The sequence below is a fragment of the Echinops telfairi genome, unplaced genomic scaffold, assembly GCF_000313985.2.
Source record: "Echinops telfairi isolate 266 unplaced genomic scaffold, ASM31398v2 ScPeMD7_60;HRSCAF=208, whole genome shotgun sequence".
Lineage (NCBI taxonomy): Eukaryota > Metazoa > Chordata > Mammalia > Afrosoricida > Tenrecidae > Echinops > Echinops telfairi.
This window is the reverse complement of record NW_022103958.1, coordinates 45,585,443-45,608,427: the sequence shown is the minus strand read 5'-3', so window position 1 is coordinate 45,608,427 and position 22,985 is coordinate 45,585,443. Positions and strand designations below refer to the sequence as shown.

The 22,985-nt window shown below is 40.7% G+C and overlaps 2 protein-coding genes across 2 annotated transcripts; one reads left to right on the top strand and one right to left on the bottom strand.

Annotated features, from left to right (window-relative positions):
• Positions 1 to 2,380: 2,380 nt before the first annotated feature.
• On the bottom strand, positions 2,381 to 3,364 carry LOC101663993 (olfactory receptor 226). Its single transcript, XM_004716404.1, has one exon. It carries the CDS (start codon positions 3,362 to 3,364, stop codon positions 2,381 to 2,383), a length of 984 nt encoding a protein of 327 aa, XP_004716461.1.
• Positions 3,365 to 19,587: 16,223 nt separating this feature from the next.
• On the top strand, positions 19,588 to 22,087 carry LOC123521774 (zinc finger protein 343-like). Its single transcript, XM_045290996.1, has one exon. It carries the CDS (start codon positions 19,819 to 19,821, stop codon positions 22,027 to 22,029), a length of 2,211 nt encoding a protein of 736 aa, XP_045146931.1. The 5' UTR covers positions 19,588 to 19,818; the 3' UTR covers positions 22,030 to 22,087.
• Positions 22,088 to 22,985: the final 898 nt, after the last annotated feature.

Sequence of the window (22,985 nt, the reverse complement as noted above, 5' to 3'; positions counted from 1 at the left end):
GGGGCTCATACAATTCATCACAATACATAGATCAATTGTGTAAAGCACATCTATACATTTGTTGCCCTCATTATTCCCAAAATTCGCTTTCCTCCCGGGTTCCCGGAATCAGCTCACTTTGCTTTTTTCCCCCTCCCCCTCCCTTCCTCCTCCTCTCTCCCCCATGCACCCTTGATAATTTATAAATTATTATTGTATCTTATATTACACTGCCCCGCATCTCCTTCACCCACCCCTCTGCTGCCCGTCCCCCAGAGAGGAGGTTATATGTAGCTCCCTGTGATCAATATTTCGTTTGAAAAATCTTTGGAAGTTTCATGACCTCATCTTCAACATGAACCAAGAGGGTAATGTGAGCACCACAATTTGATCCAAATCAAGAGATGTGTCCATCCCTCCATCCTGCATATGGACTCACACATGTTCTCACTCACTGTCTTTTGTGTTATGCCCAGGCTATGGTCCTGGACACCATTCCTGCACCTGAAGGCTTTGACTTCAAATTTTAAGTCAGAATGAAAAGTAATTTTTTAACTTGAAAAAGAATGCATTTTATTTTAGCTTAAAGAATAAAAGTATAAGGAAGACAACCCCTTCAGGCTTCTACCGCTCATCAACATGACTTTTCCTATCAAGGAAGTTCATGTAATAGGGATGCCCAGAGAGGAGGACACTCCCATTCCACACCTCTAATCTCATTTCCTTATTCCACAGGCACAATTGAGAACATGCACTCTTTTTTTTAAAGATTATTTTATGGATGGGAGCTCTCACATATACTTTTGATAAGTTTGATAGCCAATATTTTTTTTAAATCTTAGAAGATATTTCCAATATTTTATACCTGCTTTGGCACAAATTGCAATATAAGAACTTTTAGTGAGGAGGAACTAGCAAATAATGTTCAATATTCTTGTTACTATCATTTCTCAGATTCTATCAAGCAGCAGAAGACTATGAAAAGATAGGCAGTGACCACAGTTCGTCCCCAGGTCTGCAGGGACCACCTCTGAACAGGAAGCTGTCATCAGGGTCCTGGAGTTTGAGTGATTCAAGAGAGTTACTACAGTTCTGAAACTCAGTGCTGACAACCCTCTGACCATCTCTCTGTCCAGATGAATAAAGTTGTATCGATTATCAGTTAAGATATTTTCATTTAAATATAGCTCTTCATTACAATGCCTTCTCCACAGAAAACAATTCATATGAGTAAGGGCCTATAATAGTTACAGCTAATATTTGAAGATATATTCCTTTTAGTCCTGTGTAAATCAATAAATAGGAAAGATACTCTTAATACTGTCCCTTAATCTTGTCTTTTCATTTTATATAGCAGAAATATTTTTTTCAGGCATCAATTCTATTTAGGTCATTTCACTGCCATGTGTGCATAGTAGAATACTTAATGTGTGAATTATAATTAATTTAACCAATCATCTACTCATGGAAGTTCAGTCTGTTTCAACAATTTATTACTATAAATAAAATCCCTATTCTGTTCAATCTTTAAGAATTAAAAAGGTTTTGATATTTTTACCGTTTGCCTTATATATTTCCAACTTTGGACTTTGCCAATTTGGACCTTGGTTAAATCTGAGAAATCTAGTTCCTGTAGCTGTCAACACAATCTATATAATTTGCTTACCTGGCTCAAAATCCATAGTGTGCTGGAGACTGTTTTTGGTCATGATTATAAAATGATGAACAAGCAAATATGTTCCCTGTCTCCCTGGAGCTTACAGTGAGGAAGGGAAGCTAGTCGCCAGCACAGAAACGAGTCTCCCATCTCCTTTCCCTGGGGCGCCCCAGCATCATCACCTCCTAGCCCCTGTTTCATTTGCAGGCTGTTGCCAGCGGCCTGCGGCAGAAGAATTCCACTCAGAAATCCTCTAAGAGTTTCCGTAACACAGCCCAGGCTCCTTTGATGGCTCCTCCTGCTTCTCTTTTCTGCTGCTTCTGCCTCAGAACTAAAACGCAGGAGCATATTCTGGAAAATCATGATGCCAGTTGTGCATTTGTTAGCTTAGCTTATCTAAGTGTCAAAATTATTCAATTTCTAGCGTCTCTTTTGCTCATGGCCAATCTATTCTTCCCCTTCAGGATGCATGGTTTGTGGAATCTGTTTTATATAAATTACAATAAAGCACACAACATAGACAGTGTTATGTTTTACAGCACTGTCTTACAGAAATTCAACGAATCCTTTGCAACTCATCCTTCTTCTTCCTCCCCCCAAACTAGTTATAAGGATTACCCACAGTTCTTTGATGATGCCTGTGAAATTATAGCTTCCAATTTAAGCTCTAAGAGATCTACTGGACTTCATAGAAGACTTGGGTCCAACATATGAGAGTATTTTCGAAGGCTTCGCAATTCCCTCTTATCCGTCTCTATTAGCTTTCTTGGGGTTAATATCTGGGTCCTGGGATAGATGCAGAGTGCGGCGCAGGGCTCGTTTGACTTCTTGGTTGCGCAAGCAGTAAATGATGGGGTTGAGCAACGGTACAATGACGGCATAGAGCACAGAGACCAGTTTGTTGGTGTCAAAAGTGGAGAGTGCCTTCGGCCGGGCATAAATGAAGATACTTGCTGCATAGAAGATGATGACAACGGTAAGGTGAGAGGCACAGGTGGAAAAGGCTTTGTGGCGTCCAGCAGCTGAGGGGATGCGCACCACAGCACCAGCAATAGCCATATAGGATGCCCCGGTGACAGAGAGTGGCCCCAGCAGGATAAAAATGGCCAAGACAAAGTCCGTAAGCTCAGCTGTGGACATGTCAGTGCATGAGAGGTTGAGCAAAGGGGAGACATCACAGAAAAAGTGGTTGATGAGGTTGGGGCCACAGTAAGAGAGTTGAGAAATGAGAAGAACTTTGACCATGGAGATGCCGAAACCTCCGGTCCAGGAGCCAGCTGCCATCTGCACACACAGCCGGCCACTGACAATGACAGGGTAGTGGAGAGGATGACAAATGGCCACATAACGGTCATAGGCCATCACAGCCAGAAGGACACATTCGGTGCAACCCAGGCCGAGGAAAAAGTACAGCTGTGTCATGCAGCCCTCGAAGGAGATGAGCTGTCCACGGCTCTGCCCAAACCCCACAAAGCCAGCAAGCATCTTGGGAATTGTGACAGTGACATACCAGATCTCCAGGAAGGACATATTAGCCAGGAAGAAATACATGGGCTTGTGGAGAGTGGGATGGGTCCTAATTGCCAGGATGATGAGTGTGTTCTCCGTCAGCACCAGGATGTAGGCCAGCAGAGAAAGAGCAAACAGCAATGCCCGAAGTGGCAGAGGAGCTGGGAAGCCCAGCAACACAAATTCACTCACCCTCCCACTCTGGTTCTTCCGCTCCATGGCCTTGGGCTTGTCCACCGCTGCTTTTCAGGAAATGAAAACACTGTACCTTCAAGGGGCAACAGCACGTGCCCAGCCCTTCTCTTGGTCGGAGTTCTACTGATAGCATGCAGTGCGTAAAATTAATCAGCAGTCTCGGGTCATTCTTCTTAGCCTGGAAATGAGCTAAGACAAAAGTAGACACACATAAATGGCTTTATGTACTGATGACAATAATTAATGTGCTCCATCTTCAAGATGCTCATCATTCAGGTATAGGGACATATCTTCATTTTCTCATCTCTGACAGCTTAAGGTGACATGGCTATCCCTACACCATCCACTATCTCACATAAATCAGAACCTTGAGCCTACACTTGTCATTCACAGCCTAAACCTTCTCTTTTCATCAATGCTTGCCTCACAGTCTCTCCATTGTCCTTTAACCTTTCTGCCCACAAGGCTTCCTTTAGTCCTTTTCTCAATGTTTACATTTGATACTCTGCACATGAATAAAATAACCTCGCATACAGGGATTCCTAACTGGTCTTTCTGCCCATATTCCCTCCTGTAAAGCTCAAATCAAATCATTTTACTCCCCTGCTGAAAACCCCAAAAGGCACCTTAGTAGTGCAATGGGTCAAACCATTAGTCTTTCTAACTGAAATGCAGGGAGTTCCAACCCACCAATCACTCAGCACATGAAAGGTGTGGAAGTCTGCTTCCATAAGGATTACAGCCCTGGAAACCCAATGGGGCAGTTCTGTAGGATCACTCTGAGTCAGAATTGACAACACTTCGATGCATGCTTACCCTCCTTCCACAATTCCGCAATTATATTCAAGTTCCTTAATGAGACACATAGGTACTTTGGGATCTGCCAGTGTTATTGCGGAGTCCCCTTTCTTGGCAAGCCTACATCCTGTTTTACATCCTGCACCTGTCAGTACACAGCCTGTGGATAAGTTCTGTAGCTTTGTTCATGCTACAACAGCCATGGCTCCAGCTAACTCCTACGAAGCCTTCTTGTGTCAGCTCCTCACCGAAGGCTTTGGTGACCCTTCTTTCACTCCTTTCCTCTTATCATGTTTGATACAACTCAGTGCCTAGAGGTTCTAACTCACAGAGACCTTGTGGACAGAGTGGAGCTGCCCACTGTGCGGTTCTCAGGCTGTCAATTTTTAAGGGAGCTGAATGCCTCATATTTTCCCCCACAAGGTAGCTGGCAGGTTACAATTTCTGACCCTGTGGTTAACAGCCCAGCACATACACACTATGCCATCAGTGCTCCTCAGGTTTATACCTCGTATTGGTGTTCCTCTTAGGACCAAAGCTAGTCTACATATCATTTTACTTACAAGATCACTGTCACAATTTCTAAGGTTGAAATAAAAGATGAACATTGACAGAGAAAATATATCCTGTGTCTAGTCTTCCTCTATCAGCATTAATAGTATACGTTTCCATACAGCCATCTATCTCAAAAATTTGGAAGTTTCCTAGATTTTCTGTAACCGTTCCTACACACATCGACAATTAATCCAAGTGCTGTCTAGTTGTCTCTTTAATTATCTATGATATCTTCCCCTTACTCCTCTCCGATGCCTCTTACTCTGCCTTCTGCCTCATCTGTACATCGGAGCCTTGCTCATCCTTGGCTTAACTATTTCAGTGTCTCTAACCTGATGTTTTGCCTTAAGTGTTAATACTCACCAACCTAATTTTACCTGATTCTAGAAGATTTCTATGTAAACATCTGACTATATCACTCCTAACTGACCATCCAGTTTTATAGGATCCATACAACCAAAAACTTTATAGTGCATCAAAATATATTTTCCCCTCAACATTCTACAGAAATCTAATAATAGCACATGGCCTTTCTTTTTCTATGTATATCTTAGTAGTCACTATGTTACTTTTCTCTATGGAATACCCACCCCTGCACCTGAAAATTGCTATTTATCTTTCATATTTCAGATTCTTAGTTATCCCTCCTTCAGACATACCCCTATTTCTGTAGACATGATCAGATTGCCTACTAATATTGCTGTCTCCCCTTTTGACAGTGCTTCCCCTTTTAGGATGTACTTATAGTAATGCATCAGTAATGATGTTGTGATAGTTGGATCTTTCCTAAATGGGTGGTAAACGGTAATGAAAAGTGTTAATGGACAAAAGAGTTGAATTGTAGAGACTATGATTGAAACATAAAGAGGGCAGAATGAAAAAGAATGTGGGTGAAAATGATCAGGAATAGTGACTGGAAATGGATCACCAGAAATTTTGACAGAATTGTAATGATATATAGGGAATAGCGACATTGAATGAAAATGAATGAGTAGATACACGGGTGCATGATAAAATATAAGACAGTTAAATTTAACTCTGGGAGATTAAACATCTATGGGTGAGATGAATGCTGTTTAGGAAGGATGAACATATGTCGTGGACAATGTATTCAATGAAAGGAGAGTAGGGGGAGATAAGGTGAATATGGAGAAAATAGACAAGAAATGGGAAATCAGAAAGCTGTAGCAGGGGATGGCGGGGGTGGGGGGTAGGGGGGTGGGATGACAGCAGCAAAGTATGAATAAAGAAATGAGGCACAAACAAAAAACATAAGTAAACTGATAGCAGTCTAACTACCAATAGAATGGACTAGATGCCAAAAATATTGATAAGAGTTGTGTTTTTGTGATGTGTATATAGGAATATGAAGGCCCTAGTGGCACTGTGAGTTGGGCCTTAGGCTGCTAATTCTAACGTCAGTAGCTCAAACCCACCACCTGCTCCACAGGAAAAAGATGAGGCTGTCTACTGTAGTAAATATTTACAATCTAGGAAATCCTATAAAGTTCCTATGTGCCAGAATTGACTCAATGGCACTGGATATTTTTCTGGTTTTACATAAAAATAGAAATACCAAGTGTGAAATAATAGCAGAGATAATGTGGTAGAACTAACACATGAAGAGGGATACAGAAGAAAACAGAATCTACCTACTTTATTCTGGTGTCTTTGATTCAAGGGCCTCCTGAAACAGCGAGGCTGGATAAGAGAGGACTGATGGGGTTGTGTATAAGAAACCTGAAGCGTTGGGACAAAGAAAGATGCTACAGAGATTCCCCCTTTTCTTTCTCCATGGTCAGAGAACTCTGCCACACCAGGAAAGACTTCTTTTATCCTGAACCTCCCTCCCTTGGTTCTCACTTTACCCTCCTCCTTCTGACCCTTTGGGATGGCTCTGAGGCAGCAGCCCAAGAGACCCAAAGAGATACAAGAGAAAAGAAAAATGGGACGGAGGAAAGAAAAGGGTTTGTCTGATTAACTCATAAGGTAGAATTTTACTAGAAAATTTACATGACAGATGCATCATGATACCCTTACACACATTTTTTTCTCCATGACTTCTTCCCCAAAGTCTCTACTTTTTTCCCCATTATGTTACACTGTTATACAAAAGAAAGCTGCAGGCTTGTAATGTAATCTTGTCATTTCAGTCATGTAATCTTGGATCACTTAACTTCCTTGAGCCTTAAAACAAACAAACAGAAATAAAACCCCAAACTCACTACTCTGGAGTCCATTCTGACTCAGCAACTCTATGGGGGGAAATACCTGTGTGGGTTTCTAAGACTGGAGCTTTGTACGGGTGTGGAAAGCCTCCGCTGTCCCTGGCAAAGCTGCAGGTGGCTGGAATGCTGACCTTGTTGTTAGCCACCCAACAAATAAACTCCTACACCGCCAGCAAGGGGCTTTGAATCATACGCTCCTAATATGTAAAATGGAATTCAGAGACCTCACGGGATTGTTGACAGGATTAAATAATACATGTAAAGTACCTGAAACATGATAGGAGCTCAATAAAGTTAGACTTCCCCTCCTAGTCACATTCTTTAACTCCCTGAAGTCATAGAAGGGCCAATGCCTTGATAGTTAGGATTTCTGTGCCTATAGATAATCTTTAATTTAGAGTTTTATTATATATACTTATCCGTTTATTTTATATAAATGATAATGATAGGTATTTCAGATGTTTGCAGGATTTTTTAAAAATCTGTGAAATACTTTCCCTCATGCTGAACCCAGAGTAAGCAGCACAATATAAAGATTAATAGCATGAGTCCAAAGTCACAAAATTTATGTTTAATTATGTGACCTTGAGTAAATTATTTAACTTCTCTCTGCTTCCATTTTCTTATCTGTGAAAATAATATCTACCACAGAGAGTTGTTGTTGGATTAAATGTATAGATATGTGGTTGCAGAATACGGTATGTCCTAAGAAATTCTATAGTGACATCTAGTTTTTCTAAATAAATATTGATTATTTTTCTTTTTTATATTTTTATTTTAAATCATTTTATTGGAGGCTCATACAACTCTTATCACAATCCATACATCCATCCATTGTGTCAAGCACATTTGTACGTTTGTTGCCATCATCATTCTCAAAACGTTTGCTTTCTACTTGAGCCCTTGGTATCCGTTCATTTTTCCCCTCCTTCCCATCCCCTTCCCTCATGAACCCTTGATAATTTATAAATTATTATTATTTTGTCATGTCTTACACTGTCCAACGTCTCCCTCCACCCACTTTTCTGTTGTCCATGCCCCAGGGAGGACGTTATATGTAGATCTGTATAATCAGTTCCCCTTTTCTACCCCACCTTCCCTCCACCCTCACCACTGGCCCTGAAGGGATCATCTGTCCTGGATTCCCTGTGTTTCAAGTTCCTATCTGTACCAGTGTACACCCTCTGGTCTAGCTGGATTTGTAAAGTAGAATTAGGATTATGATAGTGAGGGAGGAAGCATTTAGGAACTAGAGGAAAGTTGTATGTTTCACCATTGCTACACTGCACCCTGACTGGCTCATCTCCTCCCCATGACGCTTCCATAAGGGGATGTCCATCTGCCTACAGATGAACTTTGGGTCCCCATTCCACACTCCCTCTCATTCACAGTGATATGATTTTTTGTTCTTTGATCCTGATACCTGATCCCTTCGACAACTCGTGGTCACACAGGCTGGTATGCTTTCTCCATGTGGCTGCCAGTTGCTTCTCAGCTAGATGGCCACTTCTTTAAGACCCCAGATGCTATATCTTTTTATAGCTGGGCAGCATAAGCTTTCTTTACCACATTTGCTTATGCACCTGCTTTGTCTTAGCGATTGTGTCAGGAAGGTGAGCATCAGGGAATGCCAGTTTAATAGAACAAAGTGTTCTTGCATTGAGGGAGTACTTGAGTAGAAGCCAAATGTCCATCTACTACCTTAATACTAAACCTATAAATATATGCACATAGATTTATTTCCCTACCATCATATATAAATATATTTACATATGTACATGCCTGGATTTAGACCTATATAAATGCCCTTTGCCTCCTAGTTCTTTCCTCCACTTCCATTTACTTTCCTCTTGTCCCACTATCATGCTCAGCCTTCATTTGGTTTTCAGTAAATCTTCTCGATTACATTGCCCTTGATCAAGCCCTACCAGGTCTCTTATACCCTCCTCGCCACTGATTTTGGATCACTTGCAGTTCCCTTGTCCCTGGGTTTGTTAACACCCACTTCCTTTCCAAATATTGATTATTTTTCAAGAAACATTTGTTGGCTCTATGTCTGTCAAGACTGGGAAGAGAGTAATTATTATTAGACGTGCTGGAGAAATGGGAGAAACATCTTTGAAATCCTGAGCTTAAGAGAGATTCTCATAAGAGATAGATAGGAAGCATTCCTCAAAATTAAATAATGAGAATCAAATGAGCATGACTGGGCAATTACCATTGTATCCGTGTGTTGCTCATAAGTCTCACTGATACCACAATAGAAACAAAATCCAGTGCTCATGAAATGAAAATGTCATGGAGTAGTAACTAAGTCTGCAGACACTGAGGCAGCAGTGAGAAGGTATGTACACACACACACACACACACACACACACACACCTGTCACTGAGTTAATTCTGATTTATAACAACTCTGTAGGGTTTCTGAGACTGTAAATCTGTACCACAATAGATAACCTCACCTTATCACCAGTGGAATGGTTGGTGATCTTTGAAACTAAGACTCATTAGTTATCAGCTGGCCACTGAACCCATACAACCACCAGGTTTCCTGGAAGTAAGGAGATATAAGAGCATAAAAGAATATCTGCAAATATCTTTAGCCATATACACTGTCATAAACAGTTGTGATCTGTTTTGTGTCAAGTTGGTTGAGCCACGATTCTCAGTGGTTTTGACACTTAAGACCTAGAACTTTCCCCATGATGTGATCTAACATAATTTGATTGGCTTCCTAATGGGATCTTCCATGAGCTGCTAATCAGTTTTTAAAATATTAGGGTGCCCTGCACCATCATTAAGATCACAGCCCCGATGCACTTCATTGAAAAGGAGTTTCCTTGGGGATGTGGTCTCCTTCTAATATAAATGGACACTGTTGAAAACTTTGCTTGCTTTTTTAGGTCTGGCTTCTCAACCTCCTGTTCTTTGGCCTTGTGTTAATGGCCTGCAAAATTGCCCTTGGATCCTAGGAGTTGTCAGCAGCCTGCCATCTGACCTACCAACCTTGTAATAATTCACCTCTGCAACCACAATGTCATCATCTTATTGCACATCTTGGGTTCATTAGCCCTCACAGCTACACACTAGAGAAGCCACCAGCCTAATATCTGACCCACAGACATGGAAGCTGCCAGGACTTAGACTTGCCCACTTCTCCAGCTGTGTGAGCTTTTTTTCTTGTGGTAAATTATATATATATAATTTAAGCAACCCTTTTTTTGGAAAATATATTTAAAAAAGTAAGTTGCCTTTGAGTTGACACCAAGTTTTAGCAACCCTCTGTCTCAGGGCAGCACTACATGCCAGAGGGGTTTCAGTGGCTATTTCTTTGTTGGAAGGTCAGACCTGTCTTCTGAGGAATCTCGGGTGATTTGAATCTCCAACCTTTCAGTTAATAGTCAAATGCTTTAAAACTCTTTGTACAGATTCTTGAAGCATAAATAAATATATAAGATATTATTGACATGCTGTACCATTAATTATGATTAATTAGTAGTTATTTTGATTCAGATACTCATATGATCTACTATGCAAAAATGGCAAATTTGGAAGGACTAGTCTCATGTTCAACATCAAAAGCAATATGCAAAGATCAATACTGAAGTAGAATTCTGTGATTGGATCATCTCCATATGCCTACAAGAAGGACCATTTCATATGACTATTATTCAAATTAACCTACCAGTCACTCATCCTCAAGATGTGAAAATGAAGTAGTGGTTTGTTTGTTTTTACTAATTTCCACAGACATATTGATCAAACATACAATAAAGATGCATTCATGGTTACTGGTGAAAGTTGGAAACAAAAATGATTAGTTGGAAAACAGGTCTTGGTGACAGAAATGAAGCTGGAGATGGCATAACAGAATTATGCAAGAACAATGACTTCTTCAATGCAAACATCTTTTTTTTTCAACAACATAAACAGGAACTATACATGCAGGCCTTGCCATATAGAATACGCAGGAATCGAATTAACTACATCTGTGGGAGAGAAGCCAGAGAAGCTCAACATCATCAGCCAAAATAAGGCCAGGGGACAACAGTGGAACAGTTGCTATCAATTGCTCATATGCAAATTCAAGTTGAAGTTGAAGAAAAGTATGACCTAAAACTAGTTCATGAGCACTAAAAGACAACAGTGAGCATATCCCACCTTGATTTAGAGAATTCAAGAAAAGATTTGCTACATTGAACCCCTATGACTCAGGTCAGGGGAGTTGTGGGATGACATCAAGGACATCACACATGAAGAAAACAAAAGATAATTAAAAAGACAAGAAAAGAAAGTTTGATGTCAGAAGAAACTCCGAAAATTGCTCTTGAACATGTTGTGTTGTTGTTAGGTGCCATCAAATCTATATCACAGAGAAAAACACCACCTGGGCCTGCACCCTTCTCACAATTATTCTTATGTTTGGGTTCATTGTTACGGCCCCTGTGTCAATCCATCTTGTCCAGGGTCTTCCTTTTTTTTTTTTGCTGTCTCTCTACCAACCATGATGTCTTTCTCCAGGGACTTGTCCCTCCTGACAGCATGTCCAAAGTACATGAGACTAAGACTCACCCATCCATGCCTCTAAGGAGCACTCTGGCCAGGTTTCTTCCAAGATAGATGTGTTTGTTCTTTTGGCAGTCCATGGTACTTTCAATATTCTTCATCAGCACCATAATTCAAATGCATCACTTATTCTTCAGTCTTCATTATTCAATGTCCACCTTTCATATGTATATCGGGCAACTGAAAATATCATGATTTGAGTCAGATATGCCTTAGTGCTCAAAGTAACCTCCTTGCTTTTCAACATTTTAAAGCAGTCTTGTGCAGCCGATTTCCCCCCAAAATGAGTCATTTGATCTCTTGGCTGCTGCTTCTATGAGCTTTGATTGTGGATCCAGGCAAGATGAAATCCTTGACAGCTTCAATCATCTCATAACAACACATAAGCCACCACAAAATGATGACTGACAGAGAAGTGATGGTTCATAAACATAGAATGACTGAAGCGATGAAGAAATGATGGAGTAAATGACCTGAACAGCTTTCAATAGTGTACTCAAGAAGATAAAGTGAAGACAAACTCTGAATAGCATTGCAAAGAAAGGGAATTCCAGAACACTTAACTGTGGCTCATGTGGAACCTAACAGAGTTGATCAAACAAAGGGGATCCTGCATAGATTAAAATCAGGAAAGGTTACATCAGGTTGTACCTTTTCACCATACTTATCCAATCTGTTGGCTGATCAAATAATCTTATAGGCTGGATTACATAAAGAAAAATGAGGCCTCAGGATTGGAGGAAAACTCATTGTGGTAATTACATAATCTGGTGTCAATTTGGGAGGATTATGAGCAAAGGGGTGGAGTCTGGCGTCAATCAAGGTATAACCAATGCGGCCTCTGTGTAGGCATGGCCTTCTCCTGATAATTCTGGAAACTCCAGCCTTTCCTCCTTTGAGGTGGGAGACACCTCCCTCCCTCTGCTCACTCTCTAGGAGACATTGCAGTTGAGAAGACACATGGAACTATGCTAGTGCCCTGAGCTGGAGAAGCCACATGGACCTATCCTGATGCAACCAGACCTCTGAAGCGAGAGAAGCCACGTATAGATCCCTGCCAGTGCTGAGATGCTTACAATGCCTTTGGATCCAAAGACTTTCTACCCACTGGCCTGTGACCATTCTGCATTTGGTGTCAATGCATGTGTTTTGTGAGTCTGAAGAGGACTTTATAGAAAAAATCAACAGAGGCTTATCGAGAGATAGAGAGTGTTTTGACCAAAAATCCACTGTCATCCAGTTAATCCCCACCCTTAAAGACCCTGGAAAGAGTTTCCAAATCTGTAAATCTTTACTGGAGCAGACAGCCTTATCTTGCTCCTGGAGAACAGAAGGTCAGCATGTGGGTTTGATCCACCCACCTTGAGATTAGCAACCCAATGATTACTCAACAGAGTCACCAGGGCTCATTGCTTGGACCAGGAGGATGTACAAATTCACAGAGTGAAAATGGTTGCTCTGTCAGACAATGAGGACAAATATAAAATCATAATAGGTTAAAAATCAAGGAAGACAAATGTGGGATATAGAAGCAGCAATTTGGCAGGGATCAGTGGATAATACACAGATGGGGTTACATAGTTGGTTAAAGGAACGTGCCCTTCCATGTAAGACAGGGAGAATGGTAGGACAGGCTTTTCTGGTAACAGTGTTAGTAAAATTACTTGCTCAATCATTTGTTGCTGGGGACTCATTATAAAGATTTGTTAATAAGCTTATGCATCAATAACCTCATGTATAAAGTATCCCATCTTGCATCTGGGTGACCATACTGAAAAGTCTCTCTGGAAGCACACTGTGATATCCTCCAGGTGACAGACCTCAGAAAAAGAAAAAAAGGAATATCTTCTTTAAGATTATGGTTAGGTCAGCATCCAAGTTAGAGGAACTGCTGTTTCAAGGGCAGCTTTTAAAATTCAACATGGGCTCTAGCGCATGTCAAGACTTTTTTTTTCATTTTTATTTTATTTTTATGAAATATACAATTTAAAAGAAACTTTAAATGTCCTCTTTTTAAAATAACATTTTTGTGATAAACACATGCCATTAATTTGTTAACGGTTGTATTGACATATAATTCACATATTCAATTCAAGGGTTTAAACATTTCAGAGTTGTACAATCATCACCACAATCAATTTTAGAACATTTTACTCCTTTTTTGTACTATTATTAACTCTCCATTCCCCCTAATTCCTCTGCCATAACTCTCATGTCACTGCTGACTCATTGCCACCCTACAAGAAACTATTACTCCATTTATCGTCTCAATATATTTATCCATCCTGAATTTCATATGAAGAAAAATATACACAAAAACAAACAAACTAGCCTCAACAACAGTAACAAAAGGAAACTGAAAAATCTCAATCAAAAGGAATTCAGGAAATAATAAAGCCTAGAACAAATTTAAAATATGTCAAAAGGGGGAAAATGTAAGGTGTTAAATTTTAGTTTGACCATATCTGTTTTAGCCCACTTTCCAAAGCACACTGTATGATAGCAAGGGATTCACACCCTGTTATAGGGGACACTGAGTCAGAATCAACTCCACGGCTTTGACTGAGAATCGTGTATCATGCCCATGGCTGATCCTTTTTATTGTTTCATATATACATATATATATATATATAGTTATACATAGTTGTATATATATGTATGTATTTGAGTCTTTGGGATCTTCTATGCATAAATCACATCATCTACAAATAGTAAGAGTTTAAGATGGAGTTGAGCAGCTTAAGACTGCTCTATTCACACACTCCAAGTGCCTCCGACATTAAGTCCTCCTACAGTTCATAAAATGGACTGTGTCTGAAAAGCAAATTAATCTCTCAGAAAACACAAACTTAAAAAGAAATCATTTAAGAATGGAAAATTTTCATGTACCTATATATATTGATAATTCGAACACTACTAAGCTAAGAGTTTTTCATTAGAACCTATCAAGAGGCACCACAGAAAAAAGGTTAATGATATGCTTCTATGAAAATGACAACCGAGAAACTATGATTCTATTGGCAGTCTGTTCTGTGACATTTGAGTTGCCACCAGTTGGAATTGATTCAAGGGCAATAAGTTTAAGGTTTTTTTAAATATATGACATATATTTAAAATAAATATATGATAAGTAAATTGAATCTGTAATTTAAACTATCCCAGAATATAAGCAAGAAATAAGAATGGTCAAGAAGCACATAAAAGCTTACCAAATATGATTAGTATCAGGAAATCCTTATATTATGTGTTGTGTCTATAGGTTCATCAGTCCTGGGTTTCATATATTGAAAACCAGAAAAATACATAACAAAAATTCAAGAGGGCTACCGGCAATGACAAAATACATCTGAGATAAATCCTACTATGAGAAAAAAAATGTTGAAATCAAGATCCGGCCCAACATGAGTCAGAGGTGGGATCAATTGATAAATTTTCAACTGTTCACGTAAGTTTTATAATTTTGTTCTCTGATAGTCATCTCTCCAATGCACTCTGTTTGGTAACCAATTTATTCCCATCCCTCAAATATGGATATAGGGAAATTGCTTATTTCCTGTGTTGATTTCACAAGTGTATCTTGGGCTTCCACTGTCATCCACAGCTTTCTGCAAACCAGAATCTTACAATTTAATCTCTAATATAATTCTCTCCTTCAGCTTCCAATTATATGATTTACAACCCCTCAGTCTCTGATGATGGTGTGCTTCTTCCATGTGGACTTAGTTGACATCTCACTTAGAGGGCTGCTTGTTTGGAAACAAGCCTTTAAGATTTGTTGGTAGTTCTACCCTACCCAGAATATCATGGAAGTAAGACCTCATGATTTGCTGAAAGTCCTTTCGAGAAGTTCTTGCTTGCATATGTGGTGTGGCCATGGTCTAGAATTGATCCAAACTAATCACAAAAGTGTATATAAATGCATGTGTCTGTATGTGTTTATACCAACATGAAATCATCAAGATACAAAAAGGTATGCATACTTTCCTGTTTTGTGAGTGTGCAGAGAACGAAACAACATTAAGAATATATAGGTGTTTAGAAAGCATACAACATAATTTTAAAATAGTGGTTCCCATGAGCTAAGAAAGTTGGATAACATAACATAAGATATAGTGTTATGGCATAATAGTGGAAGACATAAATGGGAGTAAAATATATTAAATGTTTTCTTTAGATAAAATTTAATTTTGTGTTTTTTGAATTATGTGAATGCATTTTATATCCAACAACTGGAAGAAAGAAAATAAAGAAAAAGCTCAACTTTAAAAAAAAAAAAAAAAGATCCCAGATGCTATTTTATGTGATAGCTGGGCACTATCCAATTTCTTCACTACACTTTGCTATATCACTCACATCTTCTGAGGGTACGTTTCAAGCATGGCCGTGTGGCAAAAACTAATTGTTCTTAAATTGGACCTAAGATTTAGTGCAAGCCCCAAATTCCTATATTTATATGCCTTTGGCTCCCTTTAGAGACCTCCTTGTTAATTTATTGTAGAGAATCTTATTGATCATCTTTATTGAGAGTATAAAGATCTTCTGTTAAATCGTCATTGATTAACCCCTGGTACTAATTTTGAAAATACTGTTGAGAAGGGATATTGGGTCAATGTACATATCGCAATACCTTATTGACTTGTACAGAATAAATCTTTTCATAGCTGGATGCTATTTACACAAACAATGGGAGTTGGTGGTCATGGAAAAGTTACAATAATGTTCATTGAGAATGCCAGTCACAGGTTTGCCAGAATAATATAAATCTTAATACAGCACATGGGACATCGATGTAATAACTCAATGCTGGTCCACCTACCGACAGTTGAATATTCTTGTTATAGCTGTCTTCTACTTCTTCAAACACCATGAACTTTCAGTCCTACATCCTCAAATTACAGGTGTGTTTGAGGTGGAGTCCAATTCACCTAGTAGAGTTTCCACATCAGATCCCTTGGGAGTACCTTGAAGATGTAGGATTCAGTGTTCTATGGCACGTGGCCTGGGTCCCAGGATATGTCCAGAAACTCGGGCAATGTAGCTTTTGGGGCCATGAGGTAAGAGCTAATTATTCTTAAAATGCATATTACCAGGGATACTGCCTCCTTAGGGTCTTTGTAAGTATTTTTAGTCATTTCCTCCCTTCCCCCCACTTGAAAGTTGGTCTCTCCCTTTTTCTGCCAACAGACAAGCACTTGTGTTCTCCAAGATGTGCCTGCTCCCTTTCCCCTCTCCTGACTTGACTTTCCCATCAATATCTATCATCCCTCTGATTGGGATGTCTACCTGTCTCAGGACTTCATTATACCTTTACATGACAACCACTAAATGGTCAGCATCCCCTCCCCATCCCTTGACAATTTAGTCCCAGCTGAGTTAAAGATCTCTCCACCTAAGTGACCTCAAGTTATATACCTAGAGAGGCTGTGTATGGGTCAGTGGCACCAGTCAGGCTCTCTACCAGGCTGTCTTACTGCCGACTTGATACCCTGTAAACCGGAACTTGTGCGGGTCCTGTTGTTTGTCCCTAAAGCAGTGGGCTCAAATAGTCTGACTTTTGTGATTGACTAACTCCATTCAGCATGTTTTCAAGATCTCTCTGTGTTATGAGGTGTTTCATAGTTTCATTGCTGTTTTTTAGGGGTGAGCAGTATTCCACCAATTATTTTCTTGATGATGTAGTTCTATTCTCTTCCTTCCTTGCTAAGTGGGTAAGAATGTGGCAAGGCTTCAAAGCAAAGAAAGACCAGTCTCTGTTGAGCTACTTCCATGGTTAATGGAGAGTGAAGAACTCCAGATTGTCGATTTCAACTGAGTTCAGCCCATTTCAGGAGTCAGTTCTTTATCAATCAACCTTCTGATTGATTTGTCTACTCTAAGTTTCACATGAGACATTTGTTCATAGTTTTAATAACTGCATCTTGGCAATTCACACAATTAAGTTTTGCACTCGGATTTTAGCAATATCAGCCTTGTAAGTAAAACAGGCCAGGCCTTCCTCTTAGGGCTGTCGTGGCAGCTCTTTGGTTCTCAGATTGCAAGTTCAACTGAGATCGAATCGATTTGAGTTTATCACTTTATCTCTGTAAGCATTCAATTGCAATTAAAATAACCTATCTTACACAACAGTCCTTGTTACAGATCTAACCAATAAGGGCAATGACTACTTGGACTCCAAAAGAATGAATTCATTTCACACTTCAATACAATCAACCACACGTAGTTGTTTTATTAGTTGTGATGCTACTGCCTGCCAAGGATTGCTAGCATCTAATTTAGTCTTGTGTTCAAAGCTAAATGTACAACCAAAAGAATCCAAAATCCCATCTTAGGAGGTCTATCTCTTGGTACTGGCCCACTACTTTATCAATCTGGACCCAGTCAAGAGAGAGAACACACAACAAATTCAGCAGGGAAATTTTAATATAAAGAACTGTTAACAACAGCAGAGGGTTATTGTGACAAGGGCCTGGCTAGTGAGACATAAAAATAACTTTTAAAGTATATGAATAAAACAGAGAAGATGGAGGCACCATCCCTAGAGCTGATAAAGCACACCTAAGGAAGACTTTGTGACTTATTAATAGCAAAAGTTCATGTTTATGAACTTTGCTAGAAATCTGCAGTCTGAAATTTGCCAGCAGTATGACTTGCTATGGAACCAGGAAAGCTGTTCACAGCAAGGTGTCTCACTGGAGGCACTCTGCAGCAAATGGTCCTGGAACATGGGCATCAAGAGAAGCGGTTTCTTTCTGGATGCCCAGACTGAGGAGTTGTGATCCCTGGAAGAACCTGGCTCTGGAGAATACAGCACATGCTGCATATCAACTACAAAAGTTGGCTGAGCGAGCACACCAGAGCCGGGAGACAAAAGTGCCGTTTCTCCCCAGTGCCCCCTAATGACCAAAGTTTCAGTAACAGCTGGAACAGAAAAAAAAATTTTTTTAAGTCAGATTCATATTTCACAGAGTAGGCAAAAAGAGGGGATTTGAGGTGTAGAGGCATTAACAGATCAGTAACTAGAACAGGGGTGTTATATTCCATAAAGTATAATAACGTTCAGCAACCAAAATAGTAATGGTAATTGTAATACATTCAAAAACATATGTGTGGAGCTCAAAATCATGATGGTGAGTGAAAAAAGTCAGGCGCCATAGATTATCTAATGCATGACTCCATTTGTAGGGGGTTTTAGAAAAATCAAAATGACAGGGACAGGAAGGAGGTCAGCGTATAGCAGAGACCACTGGTTGCAGTTAGAGATTGACTGCAAACAGAGTGATGTTGAGGGGTGATAGAAAGGCTTTATCTTATGAATATAAAGGTGTTTGGATGACTGGCAATGGAACTTTTCACAAACTTTTTGCATACCCTTGAATGTTTAAACTTAGTGACATTTTAAATCAACTTTTGTCACAATAGAGAAAATATTTTTAGTTTAGAAAATGAAGTAGAAAGGACACCTTGCTTAGTTATAGATTGCACCAAATGCTTCATTGTACAATGGTACTTTCTACCTAGCAAACCTGTAGGACAGCATAGAGATGTCCTGGGTTTCCAGCATAGGAACAGAAAGCCTTATAATTCTTGCATGGAGATGGTTCATACTCCTGACCTCATGGTTCTCAACCCAATGCATAACCTACTACATTACCAGGACTCCTTCAGTTACCACAACACACACGTACAAGGTGAAGATTCTAATGCTGACAAATAAACTGTCATATTCTTTTCAATTGAATTTGACTAAACCATCTCATAAGAAAACAATTTGTCTGATCAAATATTTAGGGTGAGTTAGACCCAATTATATTAGGAGAAAATGGCAGAGAGAACCTACATTCATTAAAAGGTCAAAGCAATGCCTCCATTTAAGGCATGTATAGACAGTGTGACCTTCTGTTTAGGTGGAAATGTTACCAGCTTCTAAATGAATCCAGTTATGCAAGCCCTCTATTTAGAATCCGGTTATGCAAGCCCTCTACTTAGACCGCTTCCTGCCTCAGATAAAGGACAATTGTAGGCAGAAGGTAATTCCTTTTTAAGAATCTCCTGCTTCTGGAGAGAGAGGCGGAAGGGAGCCTTCACTGAGCGGTGGCTGCGGGGTGACAAGCAGGTCCTGGGTACCTGAAAATGAGAGAGGTTTTCCTCAGTGAGGCCTGACATCATCACCCCCACAGGCAGCAGAGACCCACCCTGAGATGAAATGACTGCCAGCCCTGGGGCAGAGTTTCCAGGCAGCCACTGCACTGACTCTGGGGCCATTGCATGTCCTGGTCCTAGACGCAACTAGAGAAACCTGGACGACCTTGGCTTCAAGGAACAGGAAGATATGGGCACCAAGAAACTCACAGAAGGTTTGTCTTCTAATGAGACTCACTGCCCCCAAGAGCAAAAGCAGAAGCCCCAAACACTGGAGCCAGTCACAATCCAGGATGTCACTGTGCTTTTCTCGGAGGCAGAATGGGAGACACTGAGCTCTGAGCAGAAGACCCTGTACAGAGACGTGATGCTGGAGATCTACAGGAATCTGCTCTCTCTGGAACCAAAGTCAGAAATCTACTCCTATTCCTCCTGCCTCCTGGATTTCTCCTGTGAGCAATTCCTCAGGCAACACATGCTTCAGATCTTCCCCGATTTGTGTGCAGAGAATCACTTCCGTCCAGGAGATGCCAGCCCAGGGCAGTCAGCGCATCAAGAGTCTGCTGAGAACTGCACTAGTGAAAACACAGAAGGATGGCAGAGAGAAGTTTCCAAACCTTTGTGTGGGAGCACAGGAGAGAGAGCGACCTCAGGGGCATTCTCCAGCCTGTCCCAAGTAGGGTCAGCAAGCCCCAGAGAAGGCAACACGGTGATAGGAATGGAGGCCAATTCTGCCCAAAGAGGAAACAACTATGTGGACATAGACAGTAATTTGAAGAGATTAGCAACCCCAAGATTTGGAGTACTAAGTGTTAGAGAGGATGAGCCAGACAGTAGCCTGAAATCAAACTTCACAAACCAGAGGGTCCCTTCCCAGGAGAAGCCACATTTATACAGTGAGTGTTGCCAAGGCCTTACCCTGAAATCCTTTTTCCTTAGTCAACAGAGGACACACTCAGGTGAGAAACCTTACATGTGTCAGGAGTGTGGGCGAGCCTTTAGCTATAAGTCAAATCTCAACAAACACCAGAGGACACACTCAGGGTGGAAACCCTTTGTGTGTCAGGAGTGTGGGCGAGGCTTTAGCCAAAAGTCAACTCTCATCTGTCACCGGAGGACACATACAGGTGAGAGACCTTATATATGTCAGGAATGTGGGCGAGGATTTAGTCAAAAGGCAACTCTGATCATACACCAGAGGACACACTCAAGGGAGAAGCCACATGTGTGCAAAGAGTGTAGGCGAGCCTTTAGCCAAAAGTCAAGTCTCATCGCACATCAGAGGACACACTCAGGGGAGAAACCTTACATGTGTAAGGAGTGTGGGCGAGCATTTAGCTATAAGTCACATCTCAATGTGCACCAGAGGATACACACAGGTGAGAGACCTTATATATGTCAGGAATGTGGGCAAGGCTTTAGCCATAAGTCAACTCTCCGCTTACATCGGAGTACACACTCAGGGGAGAAACCTTACAGGTGTAAGGAGTGTGGGCGGCACTTTAGCCATAAGTCATATCTCAAAACGCACCAGAGGACACACTCAGGGCAGAAACCCTTTGTGTGTAAAGAGTGTGGGCGAGCCTTTAACCAACAGTCAACTCTCATCATACACCGGAGGATTCACACAAGTGAGAGACCTTATATATGTCAGAAATGTGGGCGAAGGTTTAGCCAAAAGGCAAATCTCAGCTCACATCAGAGGATACACTCAGGGGAGAAGCCACATGTGTGCACAGAGTGTGGGGCAGCCTTTCGCCTTAGGTCAAATCTCAGCACACACCAGAAGACACACTCAGTGGAGGAGCAACTGGTGTGCAAGGAGTGTGGGCGAGTCTTTCATTACAAGTCAGCTCTCAATATACACCAGAAGACACACTCAGGTGAGAAACCTTACACTTGTAAGGAGTGTGGGCAAAGCTTTAGCTCTAAGTCATATCTCAGGAAACACCAGAGGATACACTCAGGTGAGAAGCCACATGTGTGCAAAGATTGTGGGGCAGCCTTTATCTGGAAGTCAGATCTCAAACAACACCAGAGGTCACACTCAAGGGAGAAGCCATATGTGTGCAAGAATTGTGGGGCAAACTTTATCTGGAAGTCCAGTGTCTACAAACACCAGCGGTCACACTCAGGGGAGAAGCCACATGTGTGCAAAGTGTGTGGGCGAGGTTTTGGCCAAAAGTCAACTCTCACCAAACACGAGAGGACACACTCAGGAGAGAAACCTTACAAGTGTAAGGAGTGTGGAAGAGCCTTTAGCCAACAGTCAACTCTCATCATACATGAGAGGACTCATTCAGGGGAGAGGCCACATGTGTGTAAGGACTGTGGGCATGGCTTTAGGCAGAAGTCAAATCTCATCAGACACCAAAGGACACACTCGGGGGTGAAGGCTTAGAAATGTGGGGTGGAAAGGGAGAACCAATTACAGGGATCTACGTATAGCCTCCTCCCTGGGGGACGGACAATGGAAACATGAGTAAATGGAGACGTCGAACAGTGTAAGATACGACAAAATATAAATTATCAAGGGTTCATGAGGGAGGGGGGAGCGGAAGGGAGGGTGAAAAATGAGCTGATGCCAGGGTCTTAAGTGGATAGCAAATGTTGAGAATGATGAGGACAACGAAGGTACAAATGTGGTTTACACAATTGATGTAAGGATTGTGATAAAATTTGTATGAGCCCTCAATAAAATGATTTTTTTTTTAAGTGGAAAAAAAAAAAAAAAAAAGAATCTCCTGCTTCTGGATAACTCATTTGTGTCCCCAGCGTCTAGCCACTGTTTCACAAAGTGGACAATACTGCCCCTTGTGGGGCGCTGGAACTTCTGGGGGCTCCAAAAGCACTTTATCCTAGATTATGAGCTACAGTAAAAAAGTTGTTTAATTGCCAGGGAGTTGGTAATTTTTTTTTCTGCAAAGGGGGCTATAGGCCAAATAAGTTTAGGTACCTATGAATTCTAGATGTGAAGGTAGTTTATCTACAGGAAAAGAAAACAAAATGTTCCTATTCTAAAGCCTATGGATCAAAGTGCCATTCAATGTTCAACGATCATTATTATATATAGTCAACATTTGCCAAAGGTATAGTTTACAACAGAGGGTGGTTTTGGAAAGACTAAATATTGTCCATTGCATCAGAAACATTGCAGCAGCATGGGGCGATGGGTGGGGAAGTGTATACAAAGGATTTAGAAAAAATATTTCTCTGCAATCGTTAACAACTTTGAAGGTTTTGATCAAAACAAAAAGCTAGTTAAAATGTTTGCATTAACAGCCTGCTCTTTGGAATTTAATCATGCCAATAAAGGAGAAACGTAATGAAGGCAGGCTTCCTAGAATAATGCCATTT